Raw genomic sequence first — 18621 nt, forward strand, 5'->3', positions numbered from 1 at the left:
TTCAAGGTTGACTATCTATGCTTTTCTGACCCAGTCAGTCATTTATCTGGGTATGAAGATCAACTATCTCTTGTTGGAGGTTTTTTTTCCAAGAGAGAGGTGGATAAACAATTTTCCTCACTTTTGAGAACTATGATGGGTTGGCCTGTAGACCTCAAGAACCTTTACACTGTCCTCAGATGTCTCGGAGGCAGATTGAGGGTCCATTCTGAGAAACATCTGATGTCAGGAAGTGGAAGTGTAAACATCCTACAGCTCTTAGCAGTTTAGAATAGCCTTAGCAAGTCTTGATTCTTACATAAGATGACAAGGACACACAAATCAAGAGATTTGTTCAGACTAACAAGAACTACCTTATCCTTTGGACAGAGTCCAGCAAGGTCATTCCATTACCTCGTTTTGTCCTTGTGAAAATCTTTATTTGAAGACCAACTCAGCAGAAAAGGGCAAGCTCTCCAGTCAGATAGTCTCCTTGTCCTCAAGTTTACCAGAAGTCGTGGAACCTTTAGGGAGTCCCAAACACCCATCTGTTCACGACTGCCCAAGACACTACACTACTAGTTTACTGCCCTCCATGCCAGGATCCTCAGGCATGAGCAGGTGATGCCTTCCTTCAAGAATGCTCGAACCTAGATCTTTATACTTTTCCTCTGTTTGCTGTTTTAAGGAAATAAAAAGTTGTGGACTTTGCAGATCACAAGGATGATTTTGATAGTGCATTTGTGGCCCCAAGAGAATGGTTCCCCTATCTTTCTTTCCCGGTGGTAGATGTTCCTCGTCGTCTTCAGTTCAGGAAGGATCTTTTCAGACAGTCTTATTTGAGAAGATTCCATCAAACATCCACATCTTCATCTCACTGCGTGGAGATTGTCAATTGTCTGTTATGAAATACAGCATTGCTAGATGGCCAAGGACACAATCCTTAAATCTAGAAGGCCCTCCACTGTTAGACTGTGTATCAATAATGGTGGTCAGTTTTTTGATCTTGGTATTTGTCCTGAGTGATATCGAGCACCTGGTATCTCAGGTACACAAAGCAGTTTTCTGTCACAGCCATCAAGGACACCACTTTACATTGCTTTCAGTTCTGCATCATGCTGACTGGAATATTGCTCACGATTTAAAGTTTGAAGAGGTTTTCAATCTTTTGTGCTGGAAATTTCATCTTCCAATCATGTTTTATGAGGAAATTTAGATGTAATTCTTCAGATGTTAACCGCAGTTAAGCCCTTTGATAAGGCATCTCTTGAGAGCTTTGAAGACACTTTTCTTTTAGCTCTTGTTGCGGCAAAGTGTATTAGTGAGCCTCAAGCCCTTTCATGTTTGGGGGCTTTGTTCTAGTGGCAACCTCTCTCTTTTCTTTCATTGCTTAGACAAAAGATATAGAGGTGGAAGCCCTTTTCAGTTTTTTACAGTGCCTAATTTAACTGCTTTGGTAGGCAATGAAGAAGTGGCTGTCTTTATGTCCAGATTAGAACTATTAAGAGTTTATATTAGTGAGCTTGGCTTTGCTGTAGTGGCAACCTCTCTCTTTTCTTTCATTGCCTAGAGAAAAGATTTAGAATTGAAAGCCCTTCCCAGATTTGTGACAGTGCCTAATTTAACTAATTAGGTAGCAATGGAATAATGGCTGTCTTATGTCCAGTTAGAACTCTTAAGGGTTTACCTGGACAGACATAACCTGTAAGAGGAGAAGTTAAGAATTTATCTGTGGTGTTAGAAGGCCAAACACTCCTATGTCCAAGATGGCTAAAGTCTAAAGTTGATTCCTGAGTTTTTACCATTTTTGGAAATAATCCTCATGACTTCCGTACCGTAAACATGTCTTTTATTTTCTTTAAAACCTTCTTCTAGAGAAGGTTATTCTGCAGCTCAGGGGAGTTATAACTGTTTTTGCCTCATTATTTGCAATTCTTAAATTTTAGCATGAGGTGTTAAGCCCTTAGTCCTTTTGTTGCAGTGGGGACTCTTTCTCCTGAACCAAATATGATAGTAACCTTGCTTTTTATCTTATTGTTAGTTGTTAGAAATCCTGCTATTGAATTTGGTGTATAGGAGTGCACCTTCTTATCTGATGGTGGTAGTTGTCTTTAGTTTTGGACTGTCGGTTATGGGCTTTCGATTCAGGCACAGAAGTCACCAATACTCTACAAGATACAGTCCTTTTTCCCCTGTAAGGATCCTCTGACAAGTCTTGCTACGAGGACCTTACACCCTGTTGTGGTTCCAATGTCTGGCAACAGTACTTACCAGTAAGGATCACATATCAGGCAGGAATGTTGAGAAGCTTTTTCTCCCCTTTTAAAAAAGCTTTTAGTTCGCTTGGCTGAACCGTGTTTCCCTGGATGTACTAACCCACCATCCTTATTCAATGTGGTAGTCAACTGACTTTAACAGTAGGTAAGATTCATTCCAAATAATGATAATTTTCATGATGAAATAAATTATTTGGATACCTACCTACTGTTAAAGTGGAAACCCACCCAGCCTCCCCACATCTTAGTGGGTGGTCATGAAGAAATATGACAAGAAAGTAAACATTCCAGCACCATCTGGTGGGAAAACAGATGACTACAGTGACAGTCCTCGCAGGTTAGCCAAGTGTATTTTGATTTTTAATTTTTTAAACAAGTTTTTAAGATAAAGCTAACTTTAACAGTAGGTAAGTATCCAAATAATTCGTTTTATCATGAAAATTATCATATTTCAGCTAGTATTTTTGAAAAGATAATTTTGCAAAGATAAATATGATAACAAAAGATAGCCATGACAAATTATTATAATTTTAGTACTCCCATTTTTAATTTACAAGATTTTCTTCATAACAGAACATTGAAAATTTGCAAACCCTACTTTGTCTAATTTTAAAGACAGTAGTCATGATAGTTTGATATTTACATAGGATGTGGTAGTATGATTATAAAGATAACTTGCAGTTGTTGTAATGGTTTTTTATTTGTCAAGTAGTCATGATAGTTTGATATTTTATATAGAATACTCATACAGTAATTTACATACATATAAAGATAACATGCGGTTGTTGTAATGGTTTTTTATTACCTGTCAGGTTTTGCTCAACAACATAGCTTATCGAGGTGCAGCTCCAAACAAATTGTTCACTGTTGACCGTGGTCTGAATGATCAAGATTTAACTGTGACGAAACTCAACATTGGAGATGCAGAAGAGAAACATGGGCGAGGCACAGGTATTTAGGATTATTAGATAACCTTCTCCTCCAAATTCTCCTCCCCCCCCTCACACACACACACACACACACACAAACAAACACACACACACACAAAAGGTCCTCTGCAGCATCCCTACTTGGCCAGGCTCTCAGGTGTATTCCTAATCATCCATTCCTTGTAGTCTCTTCCCAGTTAGCTGTCCAACTTCTCTAATGTGACCTTGCTCCAATTTCACCTCTCATTTAAGAACAGATCTTTCTGAAAAGCCATAAGTCTAGAAATAGTATTCAGTGGTCTTGTTAAAGTACTACATAATGGTAGCAATTTAGTTGTGACAGTTTTAATAATAATTTAGTAATGTCAATAATAATAATACTAATGAAATAGTAACCTCCCCCCATAACTGGTATTCAGATAACCTGAACTCTGAAGCATCTGGCAAAAAAGGCTGCTGGGTACAATTACAGTCATAAAGTAGACAAAGTGTTGAGACATCTGCCAGCTACTAGATTGGTATTTCACAAATGTGATGTCAAGTTTGGAGCACAATAAATTTAAAGTACTTGGCCCACTATGCCAAATGAGAATGAACCAAGAGGAATGGGCAACAAGAAGGCCAAAAACAGTGTATTTATAGGTCAAAGGGCACTTCAGTGAATCTTCAGTGCTACCTGCAGTGTGTCTTACTAAGGAAAGGGGTGTCGTCTCCATTTCACCTCACATATCACATTGTAGGCTGTACTAAAGATTCTTTGCAACCTCCTTTAGATTCCAGGTGCATTGCATACTTTGTCTTTAGTTTTTCTTACTTGCTTTGGTCTCTTTCTAAATAGCTGTCCAAGTCCCTCAACTTTGTCTTGCTTCAATCTTGGCTCCTTGCTTGAGCAAAATAGAAAGAGACTGCAAGAACTGGAAACTTTTTTTTTTTTTTATTTGCTAGATTTATTGCTTTGTTTAGTTTTGGTGTAGTTACCTTAGAATATTTCTTCACAATAGTCTAGTTAAACTTCTCTCTGAATCATTTTTTAACAGGAAATGTACAAAATGGTTTGTCTCTCTTGATAGATGTTTGTCTTCCGAGATGGATGATTATTATAGATATATGTGTACCTCTTAAGTCTGTCTCAAGAACTCAGCCAGTTTGGTCCATAACTAAAGTTTTGTTAAAAGGGTGTCATGGGGAATGGGACTGGGTGAAATACCCCATTAATGGTAGAACTTGAAGCTAAGTAAGACTGCCAATAAAAGCCATTGTAGAATTTATTGACAAGAAACTTTCTCCTTTATAGGTGGCACTGTAACAGATTTAGATGGCGATGGTGTCTTGGAGGTTATTCTATCTCATGGGGAATCAGCAGAGCAACCACTATCTGTGTACAAGTTAAGCCCAGGCCAGGTATAAAAAAATTAAATACAGGCAGTCCCCAGTTATCGGCAATCAGGTTTTACAGCACTCGTCTAGCAATGAAAATCGGCGATTTTCAACACCAATATGCACTGATTTCTGCTTATTGGCACTGATAATCGGGTATTAGCGCCAATACATACCTAACAGAGGTACCGATCTCCCGTTATTGGCATCGATAAGTGCCGAAAATCACCGATTTTTGGTTATCGGCGATTTTTGCTTGTCATCACGCCTTCGGAACAGAACCCCTGCCAATAACCAGGGACTGCCTGTACCTTTTATACTTGTATATAATGTATAGAAAATTGTGAAAATTCTGTAGAAAACATGAATACATATTATAATCATACTCTGGCATCTTCTGGATGAAGAGTGTTCATTAGATGCACAGTATACAAAATAATTAACATAAATCTTCCATCTTACATCTCAGTGCTAGGTAAAAATTCTTCATGAGGCTATGTATTATTTGGTTTTTTAGTTTATGTAAGTTTTCTTATCTAGGACATTTCATCCAACGGCTGGTTACGTGTCCAAGTCCTCACATCATCAGGAGCCCCAGCAAGAGGTGCTAAAGTAACATTGCACACTACTGGGAGGAAACATTCACGGGTCATTGATGCCGGGTCTGGATACCTATGTCAGATGGAACCAGTTGCCCACTTTGGTTTAGGACAAGATGAACCAACAAGGTAAGTGTACCTCAGTATCATGTTGTCCTAGTTATATTTATGACAACTGTTGTTAGAAAGTGATCCTATGGACCATTAGCAGAATGCTAATTTGAGATACCTGAGATTATTTATGGATGGTTTGTATCACTATGGAAGTGCATAATTTTCAAATTGCTTTATTTATGAGAGTTTTATAAGATATTGTCATTTTAGAGTTATGAGGTAATTTTATACATTTAGATCCTTGACCCTTGAACACATGGCTGTTGAGGAATAATGACTTTTATATTTATGTTGCTGCTCATTTCATGGTCTAATTTTTCAGAGATTTTGGACATTTTCTATAACAAGACACCAAATATTGGTCATAATTTTTGTCTAATTTTAATTTATTTTAATTTCTTTCCTTCAAATTGTCCCAGGCTTGAGGTTGTGTGGCCTGACTCGAGCTATGAAATGATGGAGCTGAACTCCACTAGCAAAAACATAAAAATTACTGTGAATCACCCAAGGCCTGGAGTGCAAGCCTTGAAGCGTGGACTACCTGTTGCTGAGGTATAGTTGTGTGTTTTTTACTGATTCGTAGTGCATCACCATCTTCAGCTATTTAAGCTTTATGCAAATGTATTCGGACTTGCTGATGCTTTTGTTTCTATATTTGTCACTTACCATGGTCATTTTCATGTTGGAGAAGGCAGATATTCTGTGCACATGCAAGCTCTTTCTTTGCACACACTAACTTCTTATGGATGGCTGAATACCAGCAAAATAGTGGAAACTACTCTGAGATGAAATTTCTGTACAGTGGGTGCTCTGGCAGTCAATGTGTTGAGTAACAATTCATTATGTTTCTGATCTCTTGAGTTAGAAGTATTTGTGATCTCTGCATTTTATTTGTGGGTTGTCATCGTGGCTGCATACAAGTTGTATTTATTTTTTATTCTGTTTAAAATGATTAAGGGTAGTATGTTTTGTGATTTTTATTTTCTTTTATGTATGAGAATTCATTTGAATTATTGAAACTGTTTGTTTGAAAATATTGCTTTGTTCAGAGGGGATTTTGAGTACTACTGTAATCCTATTAATTGTCCCTTCATCATCCTGCACTGTTGTTGTGTTAAAAAGCTAGTAGTTGAATTGTATACTACTTGAAAAGTTATATGTGCCCTAGTTAATGTAGCTACCCAATTTAGCTGGCCAAAAATGACTGATAGCTTCATTTACTTTCACCTTCCACCAGTGCTTGTGTGCTTAGTTCTGTAGTTCTGTTTATCTTCATGGGTTCATTTGACGTAATATAATTAGATTCGTTGATCATAATTCTCCCCACCTCTTGTTTGATACTGATACTGACATACTTGAATTAAATTGTTAGAAGAAAAGTCAGTGAATTCTTTAAAGTTGTCGACGATTCCCATTTCAAATTTTCCTGTACCAGCCAACAAAAATCCTCAGCAGGAAGAAATGCTTTATCCTCAAACTTCCACTCATAGTGCCAATAGAACAGAACTGATCCATGCTGCTCAGTATAATATGAAACTTTAACATGTGATTTAGCACACATATACAAGGCTCTGGCAGCATTCTAGAGACCATACACTGTCCTCTTTGATTTTCATTGCATACCATTAAAAAAATTATTAGCAAAAAACAAAAATAATATCACTGTAAAAGAATATCCATGTAAAATAATATCCTTGTAAAAATGCTTCCTTGATGTCAATATTATAATATTTTACTCTCATTTCTGCTAAACCCAAATGCAAAGATTCTCTTTAGCAAATTGGAGAATAAGTGACACCATTAAACTGACCTTTCTCATGCACCCTACCAACTAGCCTAGCTTTTAAATTTCACTTGCCATCCTTTTTGTCTTCTCATCCACCAGAATTATCCATCAGTAGAATTCTAGTGTCTTTCTTTATATTATAGTACGTAGTAGCCTTATGAGGATGGCTAACATCATCAATAGTAAAACCTCATTTGAAATATGTTGTAGATATTAAGCTCTCTTCTTCACAGTAAGAATAGACTAATGTATCCAATTGACCTTCACCCTCATTAACATCATCACCCTGACCAAGCCTCCTTGCTTCCTTAAGTTTTTTCAATGTCCTTCCCTTCAGTGGCATTCTCATTATATACTATGCATTACAGTAATACCTTTGGAACATGAGCTGACTGAATGGTAAATAAGCAACACAAGGCTTTTAATGGTCTTTTGATAGCTCTGTGCTTGAAGGTCACTGTGTGTCATTGCTTGCCAAACCAGGCTGCAGTTTGGATCCCACTTGTGGCAAATCGTTTATCAATTATAAATCCCCTTGGATGTAAGTTATTCCTGAGGTGTAGTGGTTGGGATATTAATCGATATTTGTGTCTTTATAATAGTAAACCTAAAAAATGTCATGGTGTAGCAAAACTACATGCATAAATACATACATACACATATACAGGTACGGGTATACCTTGCATAACGTCAGTAATTGGCTCCAAAACACACAACTTGAGTTAAATAATTACAGATACCACCCTACTTACAACATTCAACTTACGAACATTCAGAGACACGAACAAACAGATTGTAGATTAAAATTTTGTGCAGAGCTCTCCCCTTTGCCACCTGTAAGTTCAGATTTTGTTTTGCATGCCTATTCTGAGCAGTTACAATGTGTGTACAGTGTACCGTTGACCTCTGCCTATTCTTGGTTCCGGATTTGCGGCTTCACCTATTCACAGATTTTTCTGTGGAACGTATCTCTAGATTATTTGCTGAAAAACTCACCTATTCCCAGATTTTTCTTAGAGCAATATTCTGTATTTTCATATTTTGTGACTAAATATTGTACTGTACGTATGTATATATTTATGATAAAATAATGACCTACAGTACTAATTTCCAAATATTAAGTTTAATAAGATTTCAGTAAATAATAAGATTAAATTAGACAGTAATAATAATACTGTATACTGTACCTGTAATAATACATACAGTACCTGTATGTACTAATTTTCAAATATTAATGAGATTACTGTAATAAGATTAAATAATAATAGTAATAATACTGTATAGTACCTGTAATAATAGTAATACAATTAAATACAGCAATATTGTAATAAGATAATAAGATCAAATAATAGTAAATCCTGCAGGTACTTACCAATGATGAATGTTGATTAAAGATAATGATGATGAATTAGCTGTGCAGTCTGATGAGTGACAATGATGATACTGTATGACTGCAAAGCAAAGCAGAGGAGTTATAGTAAACCCCCTGTATTTGCAGTTGCACTGTTCAAACTCACCTATTTGTGGATTTCTCTGTGGATTATATATACACATCATTCGCGGAAAATTCGCCCATTCGCGGTATTTTTCACTGAGAAATATTCACTGATTACTGTATTTTCATATATTTTTCATGACTAAATGCACTTTTTGTGATAAAACTATTAAAATACTGTACTCGGGTATAAGCATTTTAGAGGGTTTTTTTGTGTTTTAACTATCAGAATAGGCAGTTCTAAGTGTTTTTAGAGGGGTTTTAAGTGTTTGCGGATTTTAGCTGTACCACATCCCCTGCGAATACAGGGGTTTACTGTACATCTCTTCTCTGGGTGCCTCTTCCCTGTTCTTCAGGAGCTTTGGGAGGCACTTCTTCAGGCGCTTCAGGAGGCACTTCTTCAGGCGCTTTGGGAGGCACTTCTTCACGGGTTTGGGGAACCTTTGGAGGGTCCTTCTTCTTCTGTTTGATAAACATGGTAATAGGCAGCTGCTGTTGCTGCTTCTTCATGCTTATGAGGGCATTATTATATGGTGCCATTGCCACATCAAAGGCATTTGAAAACTTTAAGGAGCACTCCAAATAAGGATCCCATGCCGCAGCTGACTCCTGTGCCTCCTTGGTTATCCTCTTAAGTTGGGACAGACGTTCCAAAGACGGGCCCCCATCCTCCATCACATCTCCTGAACTGGCGTGTCTTCTTCCTCACTGGCAGACTTCGTCAGCTCTTCCAAATCTTGGTCTGTCAGGGGGTCAGAGTGGGCATCAATGAGGGTCCGACTTCATCCAGGATGATGTCATCGAAGCCTTCTCCACCAAGCATCCTCACCAATATGACTGCCTTATCAATGGCCAAATGTTGAATTTCTTCAGGAGAGAAGTCCTTAGAATCATGCACACACTCTGGCCACAACTTCTTCCAGCAGGCATTAAGGGTCTCCTTCATGTCATTCAGTGATCAGTCAATGATGGTCAGACGTGGGAATTGTGAATTTACGCCAATAGTCCTTCAGCGTAAATTCACCGTCAGCGTCCATTGCATTTGCAAGGTGCTTGAGGGACTTCCGGTTGTAGAGTGCCTTGAAGGCACGGAGCACGCCCTGGTCCATAGGCTGGAGGAGATAGGTGGTGTTGGAAGGGAGGAACTCGAGCTCAACTCCATCGTAATAAAGATCCACAGGGTGGCCACCAGCATTATGCATAATCAACAACACTTTGAACTCCATGCAAAAGTCGTTGAGGGATTGCCTAACTTGAGGCATGACGCTTTGAATGAACCAGTCAGTGTTCCGTAATGACTTTGGTGATCTAGGCCTTGGGGTTGTGCATCCAAAACACAGGCAGCAAGCGATTGTTCTTATTTTTGAGGGCCCTGGGGTTTGCAGCCTTGTAAATGAGGCCTGGTTTCAGCATGAAGGCGGCAGCATTCCCACACATTATGAGGGTAACCTTATCCTTCTGGTCCTTGAACCTGGAGGCTCTGGCTTTGTCCTTCATGAGGTATGTCCATGAAGGCATCATCTTCCAGAACAAGCCAGTCTTGTCCATATTGAACACCTGTTCTGGATGGTAGCCCTTGTCGCTGATGATTTTCTTGAAGGTCTCAGGATATTTCGTGGCCACTTCTGTGTCTGCTGATGCTGCTTCTCCATGCAGAGAAAAACTCATGAGTGGAAACCACTTCTGAAAAACAGTCGAAAACTGCTGGTAGAGATGTCTTGCCCTTTTCAAGTATGATGTTGATGTCGAGGGGGATGTTCCTCTTGCAGCAGTCCTTTATCCGATATGCCAATGCCTATTCCATCTTAACAATTGTTTTATCACGCACTGTCGAAATTGTTTATGCACTACCAAAGAAGTTAGCACTCATGGCCTTTCTTATCTCCCCTTCTTTCTTCTTGATGTACCATACAGTACTCTCGTTCACACCAGAATGGCCGGCCACAACTACTTAACTCGTGTCTTTTTTTAACATATCCAGAAGTTTTACTTTATCCTCAAGGTCATGGCCTTCTTCTGGAACTTAGGCTGTTTGCCAGAAGCCTTAGAAGGAGCAGGGCATTTAGGAAGCATCTTAGGGCACGATTAAAAAAGATACACAAAGATTAGAAATGACACACAAAGATATGCAAAGAACAGATACTCAGTGACATGGTTGAACAGCATAGGTCTACGCAGTGAAAAGGCAGAGATGTGGGCTCCTGCAGCCCATCTCCATGAGACAAAGTGTTGGTGGGTACAGCCAGTCAGTGCCATGGGTACAGCCAAAGAGCACCAAGGAAAATGAATGGCGGTCCTGGATGGGCCGCTTTGCAAATGACAGCCAGCAGGATGTCGAGTAGCATTGCTCCTGGGTATTATAGCATCCCAAGATGCATTTTCTTTTGTTAAAGCTTTGGAGGTCACTTGGCTTGGGTAGAACATTTTTTAAGAAAAAAAATACATTTTATTGATATTTTGCTGTGTTTACATTAATATATTACAGTACTGCAATATTTGAGAATAGTAATTTTCTTTATCATTTAAAATGTATTTAGTTACAAAAATATATGAAAATAGAATGACTGATGGTTCCTCAAACGTAAACATAGTCCTGTCATTCTACAAACTACCTACGTATTATAGACATGCTCTGCTGTCAACCTAAAACACTTTAAATATCATTTCAAAATCATCTTACAACACAGTAAAATATCAATAAAATGTACAGTATGCGCAGAATATCAATGTTGTTATGCACACTACCCTGTACATACGTATGTATATACGATGCTCAAATGACCCAGCATCTCTGCCAGCTTCTCATTTCACTGTGTATGCCTCTGTTGTGTGTGTGTGTGTTTGTTCACATATTTATTGGTGCAGACTTCCCGTATATTTTGAATTGTGCCCTAAGCTGCCTCCTAAATGCCCTGCTTCTTCTACAGCATCTGTGCAAGGGCCAAAGAGCCAGAGGAAGATCATGACCATTGAGGAGGAGGCAGACATTATTGTAATGTTAAGAGAAGGCAAAAGTCACGGAGAAGTAGCAGCCCGTTATGGCATGAAAAAAAGTGCTGTCTTCTTCATTGAGAAGGAATATGAAGAGAATAGAATCCTTACAGTGGCCCTTGGTGGAGAAGAACTTGCCGCCTTCATTCATGTACTCTCTGTCCTACTGACGGAGCAGGATTTTGGAGAATTCAAAGGTCTGTACGAAATTCTCAGGAAAACCAAGGGGCTGCAGACGATGATAGAGGCATAGGATGTTTCTAAGGAAAGCTCCACTAATTTTTCAAATGGCCTTAGAGATCTCATGAAGCCCTCTCATACCATGTTCTTGAAAATTTACAGTACCTTAACTTGATGGCACCTCCAGAGGAGATGTAACCATTTTGCTGTGCTGTGCAGTCATACAGTACCATTGTTGTTATTCATTGGAATGCACAGCTAATCCATCATCATCATCCTTAATCAACATTCATCACTGTTAAGTACCCGTATGATTTACATAATCTTAATATTAAATATTTTTAATGTGCATATGTATTTCTCTCTCTCTCTCTCTCTCTCTCTCTCTCTCTCTCTCTCTCTCTCTCTCTCTCTCTCTCTCTCTCTCTCTCTCATGAATTACATACCAATGTTTCCCCTGTAAAAGAAAATGGGACAGCTTGAATAGTAACTGTATGAAAAAAAATGTGTGTGCCTGAATACAGCCCAGTGCAGTATAGGGAGAACTAGTTTTCACATGTAGCTGTAAGCCTTATACTGTATATTTTTAAGGGTAATGTTGTAAGATGACTTTTAAATGATGTTAAAGTGTTTTAGGGTGATAGTTTAAGATATATTTGGTGTTTGAAATGATAAAATATGCAGTAAACTATTAAAACAGGCAGTTATACGTGTTTTTAGAGGGGGTCTTTGGTGTATGAGCTAATAAAATACAGCATGTTTTGAGGGGGGTGTCAAGTGTTTGTTGATTTTAGCCATTTGTGGGTGGTTGTGGTCCCTTTCCCCCACGAATCCCGGGGGTCAACCGTATTGTGTCTTAGGATGAAAAAACATAAGTACTGTGCAGTATTGACTTTATATCATATTGTACTTGAATAGGCGTGGAGAGTACAGTAAAGACTTTATACCATACTGTACTTGAATAGGCATGAAAAGTACAGTAAAGACTTCATATCATACTGCACTTGAATAGGCGTGAAGAGTACAGTAAAAAACTTACGGACAATTCAGTGTATAAACGGTTGTCTGGAATGTAACTCAACTGTAAATAGGGTGGTGTCTGGACTTAGTACCAAATTTACTTTATTAGAAAATAACCTGGACTGATATAACCACCCCATAATGACATAGTGTTGTCACATCAAATTAAAAAAAAACTTTCACTAATTCAACCTTTTAAATTTTGCATTTTTTTCCCTAAAAGTATGCATTTTCCTCTATATATTTAAGTAGAGACTACTCTAAACCATTCTTTAAACGTTTTTGAGTTGGCAACAGAATATTGATTCCTAATTAAAAGTTAAAGCAACAGGACTAAAAATTTTGCTAGTTGACAATTAGGAGTATTGTAAGATGCTAGAATAGGGCGGAGGGACACTAACAGGTTTATGAATTTTGGGTAGGCCATACATATCGCCAAAGGAAGAGCCAGAGGAAAACATTTGATGATAAGTTTCGTTGTTAGTGACATTTTCCTTCTTCAGGGATCTCGGTAAGAAAAATGCTTTGGTAGTCTGGTACACCTATCTTCATGAATTTTGTATGGTCATTAACAATTGTGTGTATATATATATATATATATATATATATATATATATATATATATATATATATATATATATATATATATATATATATATATTATATATATATTATATATATATTATATATATATTATATATATATATATATATATATATATATATATATATATATATATATATATATATATATATATATATATATATATATATATATATATATATATATATATATATATATATTATATATATTATATATATTATATATATTATATATATATATATATTATATATATTATATATATATATATATATATTATATATATATATATATTATATATATATATATATATATATATATATATATATATATATATATATATATATATATATATATATATATATATATATATATATATATCAAACTAACAAATGTGTCTTAGAATTTTATTCAAATTGTTACATGTTTACAGTCTTATCACCTTCAAAGTATTCTCCATTTGAATATCAGACGTGTTTTCCACTGTTGAAAGCAATTCTGGAACTCTTGGAAGTTATGGCTTTATGACTCGTATCTTCTGAACCTCTTCAACGTCTGAAAACGTTTTCCTTTGAGAGCTTTCTTCATTAAAAGAAGTAAGGGGCAAGATAGATGGTGGGTAAGTGTGGTCATGCCATTCTTGGTCAGAAACTGTCTCACACTCAAGGCCAAGCCACCACCCTCCACTTTGCCCCGACCTGTGGCAAAGTGGAGGGTGGTGGCTTCATCACGACAATGCACCATCCAGCAGTGTGAGACAGTTTCTGACCAAGAATGGCATGACCACACTACCCACCCTCCCTATTCACCCGATCTTGCTCCTCAATGAAGAAAGCCCTCAAAGGAAAACGTTTTGCAGACGTTGAAGAGTTCAGAAGAAAACGTGAGTCATTAAAAGCCATAACTTCACAAGAGTTCCAAATTGCTTTCAACAGTGGAAAACACGTCTGATAAGTGCATTGCTTCAAATGGAGAATACTTTGAAGGTGATAAGACTGTAAACATGTAACAATAACTGAATAAAATTCTATGACACAATTCCGTTACTTTTGGGTCCCCTCGATATATATATATATATATATATATATATATATATATATATATATATATATATATATATATATATATATATATATATATATATATATATATATATATATATATATATATATATATATATATATATATATATATATATATATATATATATATATATATATTATATATATATATATATATATATATATATATATATATATATATATATATATATATATATATATATATATATATATATATATATATATATATATATATATATATATATATATATATATATATATATATATAAATCAGCAGCTTCGGACTTCTGTGGCGCGGGTTCAAATCCATAACCGACTGATCAGAGAGGCACACTTTGCTATCCGTGTAGACATCCCGGGATTATATATGTAATCAACATGATAGGTTTGCTTAAAAGCAAATGGGTGTTACAGATTAAATACACACACAAAACAAAGCCACTACAACACCTTTTAAAAACATAACAAACATCTCACACGCCTCGAACTCTCACCCCTACCACAACAACGCTGCTGGGAAGAAAGGGCGTTGGTTTATGATACAATCATGCTACCGGGTCTAAGCGATGTCAGGCAGGGCATAAGACTACAGGTCTACCCCAAAGCCAAATCAAAAGTCCTTCAAAGAAGGCATCGCGCTTACCCCATACAAAATGGGAAAAAGCACGTTAAAAGAAGAAGAAGAAGAATCAGGAAGCTACAAATGTCGCCAATATCAAATTATCCTCGGAATATCCCCGATGGGGAATTATCACCGAAGGGGAATTTATAAGTGATAGATGGACGGGGCACTGCCAAGTCTCGATCCCACAACACAGACGCGCCATCCAGCAACTCCAGTCGACGTTACCACTAAGCCATCAAGAGAGGTATAAATTAATGCCGAGTCTGGTGTACTTTATTTACCCGTCGAGAGCAGGGAAATTGTACTTAGCTTCGGCATTAACCCACCTCGACCATGATAGTTCTTTGGTACGTTTGGAACACACAGCTCTTTTTATGACACTTTTTTATCACACCGTGATTTATATACAATCATGAAGCTATAAATGTCGCTTAATATCAAATCCACGCTACCTCGGGAATATCCCCGATGGGGAATTATCACCGAAGGGGAATTTATAAGTGATAAATGGACGGGCACTGCCAAGTCTCGATCCCACGACACAGACGCGCCATCCAGCAACTCCAGTCGACGTTACCACTAAGCCATCAAGAGAGGTATAAATTAATGCCGAGTCTGGTGTACTTTATTTACCCATCGAGAGCGGTGAAATTGTACTTAACTTCGGCATTAACCCACCTCGACCATGATAGTTCTTTGGTACATTTGGAACACGCAGCCCTTTTTATGACATTTTTTTATAGTGGGAGACTAATATAAACAACAGCCAAGTTTACTGGGAGTTGCTAGGAAAGAGATAACAGAATTCCGAGTATACTCGGGCTTACTGAAATATGACGGTTATCTTAAACCCAAGAATACACGGGGTTGAGTGGAAAGAGGTTAATATCGTTTCAAAGTCATCTTACAACATTATTCTTAAGAATGTATGGCTTACAGCTACATGTTAAAACTAATCAAGTTCCCCTATATTCAGGCACAGCCATTTTCTCTCATACAGTATTCAAGCTGTCCCATTTTCTTTTTACAGTAGATAGGGAAAACATTGGGAATTCGCAAGTAGAGTTAAGTACTGTACCCAAATATTTAAATATGCATTGAAAAAAATACCAAATTATAAATGTAATCAACAGTGATAAAATATTCCCTTGTGTACTGTTGTGTGTATTAATCATACGGAAAATAAACTAAACTTTTAATAAAAACATACCTGTAAATCAAGCAAAGCAACAAAAAAAATTGTAACGTGCGTATGTATGCATGCACTAAATCGATGGTATCATGAACTTCCTAGAGTTTTAGTTTTGTATTCTTATATTTATGATACAGTAATTCATATTTCATTGTGAGAGAGAGAGGGAGAGAGAGAGAACTGAGTTATGCTTACATCATTAAAATGAATCAGGAAACAGCTGTTTTGTGATTTTGAGGGATTTTACTTTAACACAAAGTGTGATAGTTTACCTTTGTATACCCGTTTTACTTTTATGTACAAAATTAAAAATAATTCCATTAATATATTCATTTCTTTTAGCAACTAAAAAATTTTTTTCCTAATTCTTTCAGTAGTAGGCTCAATCAGCTGATTCTGAGAACATAAACATTACAATAGCTGGATGATCATTTTTTTCTATACATATTTCGATGATAATAGATCAGTATAATAATACAGTATAAATGGATTCAGTAAGTGAAATAACATTCCATTGATATTTACACTGTGTTTACATTAATATTATTATTTGAAAATTAGTAAATCATTTTTTTTTTTCATAAAAAATATATTTAGTCACGAAAATACATGAAAATTTAGCAAATATTTTAGACATGCTCATCTATCATCCTAAAACAATTTAATATCATTTCAAAGTCATCTTACAACATTACCCTTAAAAATATATGGCTTACAGCTACATGGGAAAACTAATCAGGTTCCTCCTATATTCAGGCACAGCCATTTTATCTCACAGTATTCAAACTGCCCCATTTTCTTTTTGCAATAGATAGGGGAAACATTGGGAATTCACAAGTAGAGTTAAGTACTTTACTTAAATATTTAAATATCCTTCCAAAAATACGTTTTATTGATATTTTGCGTGGTTACATTAATATTATATATAGACTGTGTGCCCTGTAGGGGGGCGTAGCACTGTCAGTGCACCACACGCAGTGCACTGTAGGCATTACTTAAGGTTCTTTGCAGCATCTCTTCAGCCCCAAGCTGTAACCTCTTTCATTCCTTTTACTGTACCTCTGTTCATATTCTGTTTCTTCCATCTTACCTTTCACCCTCTCTTAACAATTGGTTCATAGTGCAGCTGTGAGGTTTTCCTTCCTTTATGCCTTTCAGTCCTTTTTACTGTCAATGTCAGTTTCAGTGATGAATTGTGCATAGGTCCCAGTGCTTTGCCTTTAACCTAAATTCTATATTCTATCTATCTTTTATCTAGATTATGTATATTGTATTGTCTCTACTTTGTACATGGCCCTTAGCTGAAATGTTATTACGAATATTGTTCCAACTTATGCCGAATTTCAACTTACTGTACATCAAGTCATAGGAACGGATCTCCGTCATAACTTGGGGTGACTTCCTGTGTGCGTGTGTATATATATGTGTGTGTGTGTATATATATATATATATATATATATATATATATATATATATATATATATATATATATATATATATATATATATATATATATATATATATATACACATATGTATAACTGAATCACAAAAATATGGAACGTGATGAATATATAAATAAAGATAAAATCCACGAAGGAAACGGAAACACTGGAGTGGTGCGAGGCCTTTCGACGCTAGGCCTCGCAGCACTCCAGTGTTTCCGTTTCCTTCGTGGATTTTATCTTTATTTATATATACATACATACAGTAATACCCCTGAATTTGCGTGATTCGAGTTGCGCGAATTCACAGACACACGAACTTTTCATTGGAACCTAACTATATTATCATACACGAGTTTTTCACAGACACGTGAACATTTGCGAATACTGAGAAACCCTGCAAAAGTGTTTGTTTAACTGTTTATGTAATTTATAAGTTTTCAAGCTGTAATGTGTAAAGTAAATAACCTTAAATAATAAAAGTAGTAATTTCTCTCTCTCTCTCTCTCTCTCTCTCTCTCTCTCTCTCTCTCTCTCTCTCTCTCTCTCTCTCTCTCTCTCACTGAGATGAGAGAATTTATATGGTACATGTATATGTTTATTTGTTTTGTATGATAAATTTTTTACCTAATAATAAATACTAATTTTCAAATATTAATAAGGTTAATAAGATTAAATAATAATGATAATAATAATAATAATTGTAACTTCAAAATTCGAATGTGATACGTATTTTAAACAAACAAATATTTGTCCATCATCATCTGTAAGAAATTTGAAGGCAATAGCTGTCAGACATGTCACTTTAACATGACAAGAAGGGGTAGTGTTGCTGATTAGTGGTCAAAGGTTTCTCTCTCTCTCTCTCTCTCTCTCTCTCTCTCTCTCTCTCTCTCTCTCTCTCTCTCTCTCTCTCTCTCTCTCTGTGTCCA

General features: G+C 36.4%; 1 protein-coding gene across 1 annotated transcript in view; it reads left to right on the top strand.

The window, feature by feature from the left end:
* The window catches only part of LOC136825266 (cartilage acidic protein 1-like), a 78827-nt gene that overhangs the window by 50418 nt on the left and 9788 nt on the right, over window positions 1–18621 (top strand). The window contains exons 10-14 of the mRNA XM_067081323.1: window positions 867–880; window positions 3068–3206; window positions 4479–4585; window positions 5102–5289; window positions 5694–5826. Coding sequence (XP_066937424.1) covers window positions 867–880; window positions 3068–3206; window positions 4479–4585; window positions 5102–5289; window positions 5694–5826 — 581 coding nt within the window. The remainder of the gene's footprint in view (window positions 1–866; window positions 881–3067; window positions 3207–4478; window positions 4586–5101; window positions 5290–5693; window positions 5827–18621) is intronic.

This window comes from Macrobrachium rosenbergii, chromosome 37 (genome assembly GCF_040412425.1).
Source record: "Macrobrachium rosenbergii isolate ZJJX-2024 chromosome 37, ASM4041242v1, whole genome shotgun sequence".
Lineage (NCBI taxonomy): Eukaryota > Metazoa > Arthropoda > Malacostraca > Decapoda > Palaemonidae > Macrobrachium > Macrobrachium rosenbergii.